Raw genomic sequence first — 3,191 nt, forward strand, 5'->3', positions numbered from 1 at the left:
GCACTTTTCCTAGAGTCTCAACATCTTTTTTAGAGTGTGGTGACCAAAACTGGATGCAGTACTCTAGGTGTGGTCTTACTAAGGCTTTATAGAGTGGTATTAGTACCTCACTTGATCTTGATTGTATCCCTCTGTTAATTCAAGTTAGGATTGCATGGCTTTTTTGGCTGCCGCCGTACAACACTGGCTCATATTTAGCTGGTTGTCCACTAAGATCCCTCTCACAGTTACTGCTATTAAGCCTGGTTTCACCCAGTCTATATGTGTACTTATGCCTAAATTTACTTACTTACTTATTTATTTATTTATTACATGTATTTATATGCCGCTATTCTTCCAAAGGACTCAGGGCGGCGAACACAAGTTAAGAAATAAGTACAATAAAATCATAATTTAATCCAAATAATTAATTAGTAGTAAATAATAAAGCCCGGAATCAGTCTCAGCCTATTTGTTTGAAAAGCCAAGTCTTCAAGTCCCGACAGAAGGAGCGGAGATCAGGAGCTGTCCGGAGCTCAGTAGGTAATTCAGTCTAGTTGCCGTTGCTAAGTGAATCACTGTGGGTTGTTAAATGAGGACCTCATAGGGTCAACAGAAATGGTCATAAGCTTCCAAATGATGGATACAACTGTTAGGTGTGAAAGATCAGGAAATACATGGGAAGGTTCAATTAAGCTGATTTATTGTTAAAAGTATATGCACTCAGTTAGATAAGGGTCAATGGCACTCAAGACAGATTGGATTTAGTTCCCTTGTGTCTACATAGGGATGCTAAGCCGATTCCTCTTGTAACGCCATCTCCCTCTTCTGCCATTCCTTCCCCTACAGCAGGGGTGTGAAACTCAAGGCCCGTCGGCCAGATCCGGCCCACGGGGTGCTTAGATCTGGCCTGTGAGACCGCCCTGGAAACAGCGAAGCACTGACCCACAGCGCTTCTGCCAGTGAAAACAGCTCAGTAGGGCTGCACCCGGTGGCCCTTTTTGCTGACAGAGGGATGCAGGAGGTCGTCACAGCTGAAAATGGAGCCCTGGGGTCAGTGGTGGGTTGCCCCTAGTTCTGACCGGTTCGTAAGAACCGGTAGTAAAACTGGCGGGAGGCCCCGCCCATCACCCCGGATGTCATCATCGGTGATCTGCACATGCTCCCGTTGCGAACTGGTAGTAAAGGTAAGTAGAACCCACCCCTGCGTGGAGTGCCACGCAGGGCCCCTGAGCTCCGTTTTCGCTGGCAGAGTGCTAGAAAAACAAACTACTAGCAAAAGTGGATCCCTCCCCTAGCCCCACCTTGCCCACCACAGGTGCCACCGACATGAGTGATGTCAAGCTGGCCACGGCCATGGCCAGTGGTGGGATCCTGCCAGTTTAACAACCGGTTCGGTGATTGTGTGTTTCGCGTGTGCAGTTTTAACCTTCCATGTTACTTCTAGGGAGTAACACACCTGGTGTCCTGGGAGTGATGAGAATGCCCCACCACATACCGTGTGATGATTCAAGATATAAAGGATACCTTTGTGCTACTCTCAAAACAATCCTTTCCTGAAAAATCAGGACGCACCATGTAGGGAATGACGGATCAGAAAACACCATCAATAAAAATAATGAAAAGAAAATGACTTTATGGACTTGTTTGCTTAGGAAGATGTCTGGAATTTTCCTGATCTGCTTTAGGGCACGGGTGACTGGAAAACCTAAATGTTTTCGTCTTATTAGTTACGCTACGACTGCCTTTTTCCTCCACCTTGTACAGAAGAAGTTTGTCCTGGACAAATTAAAAGAGGGGATGATGATTATTAACCCTTCCTCACTGAAGTTTATGAAAAATATGAAAAGAATGCTCAGAATTTGCCCCAAGGCGACGTGTCCCCTCCCGTACATTTTTACGTGGAACCGTGCAGCTGTTCCTAGGACATCCACTCCCATCTTCCTTGGGGAAAAAACTATATAACCCTGTTGGCTGCCGATGGGTCTTCGTACTGATTCCACCATGCAGTCCAGCATCGTCTTTCTCCTCTGCGCCTTCCTGGTCTCTGGACTCAGCATCCCGATGACCTACCAGAAGGAATCTTCAGGTGAGTCTTTCTCTTTTCATCTTTCCTTGGTTGAATTCACAAGACCATTCATCTTGGGGGGTGGGTGGATAGGTGGGGTCCTTGGTATTCTCGGAGTTGGGTTGTTTTTCTTGCAAGGAGAAAAAGCCAAGCTCAGAGAGCACCGAGAACCCGTGGTTGCCTTCCTCTCACCACCTCCTCCTCTTCCTCCTCCTCCTCCTCCTCCTCTCCACAAATCCCACTCTCTTCTAGCACTGATGATATTCTCTACTTGGGTTATGAAATGTCTGCAGGAAAACAACCAAGCTCAGAGAGCACCAAGACCTGACAGTTGACTACTTCTTCTCCTTTCCTCCTCCTCCTCCTCCTCCTCCTCCTCCTCCTCCTCCTCCTCCTCCTCCTCCTCTCCACAAATCCCACTCTCTTCTAGCACTGATGATATTCTCTACTTGGGTTATGAAATGTCTGCAGGAAAACAACCAAGCTCAGAGAGCACCAAGACCTGACAGTTGACTACTTCTTCTCCTTTCCTCCTCCTCCTCCTCCTCCTCCTCCTCCTCCTCCTCCTCCTCCTCCTCCTCCTCCTCCTCCTCCTCCTCCTCCTCCTCTCCACAAATCCCACTCTCTTCTAGCACTGATGATATTCTCTACTTGGGTTATGAAATGTCTGCAGGAAAACAACCAAGCTCAGAGAGCACCAAGACCTGACAGTTGACTACTTCTCCTTTCCTCCTCCTCCTCCTCCTCTCCACAAATCCCACTCTCTTCTAGCACTGATGATATTCTCTACTTGGGTTATGAAATGTCTGCAGGAAAACAACCAAGCTCAGAGAGCACCAAGACCTGACAGTTGACTACTTCTTCTCCTTTCCTCCTCCTCCTCCTCCTCCTCCTCCTCCTCCTCCTCCTCCTCCTCCTCCTCCTCCTCCTCCTCCTCCTCCTCCTCTCCACAAATCCCACTCTCTTCTAGCACTGATGATATTCTCTACTTGGGTTATGAAATGTCTGCAGGAAAACAACCAAGCTCAGAGAGCACCAAGACCTGACAGTTGACTACTTCTTCTCCTTTCCTCCTCCTCCTCCTCCTCCTCCTCCTCCTCCTCCTCCTCCTCCTCCTCCTCCTCCTCCTCCTCCTCCTCCTCCT

The 3,191-nt window shown here is 48.1% G+C and overlaps 1 protein-coding gene across 1 annotated transcript in view; it reads left to right on the forward strand.

Moving 5' to 3' along the window:
* Positions 1 to 1,886: 1,886 nt before the first annotated feature.
* LOC148113613 (uncharacterized) overlaps positions 1,887 to 3,191 on the forward strand; it is a 7,403-nt gene continuing 6,098 nt past the window's right edge. The window contains exon 1 of the mRNA XM_087891723.1: positions 1,887 to 2,068. Within this exon, the coding sequence (XP_087747849.1) occupies positions 1,960 to 2,068 (109 nt within the window). The 5' untranslated portion in view covers positions 1,887 to 1,959. The remainder of the gene's footprint in view (positions 2,069 to 3,191) is intronic.

Source organism: Pantherophis guttatus, chromosome 4, assembly GCF_059756535.1.
Source record: "Pantherophis guttatus breed Tessera chromosome 4, ASM5975653v1, whole genome shotgun sequence".
NCBI classification, from domain to species: domain Eukaryota; kingdom Metazoa; phylum Chordata; class Lepidosauria; order Squamata; family Colubridae; genus Pantherophis; species Pantherophis guttatus.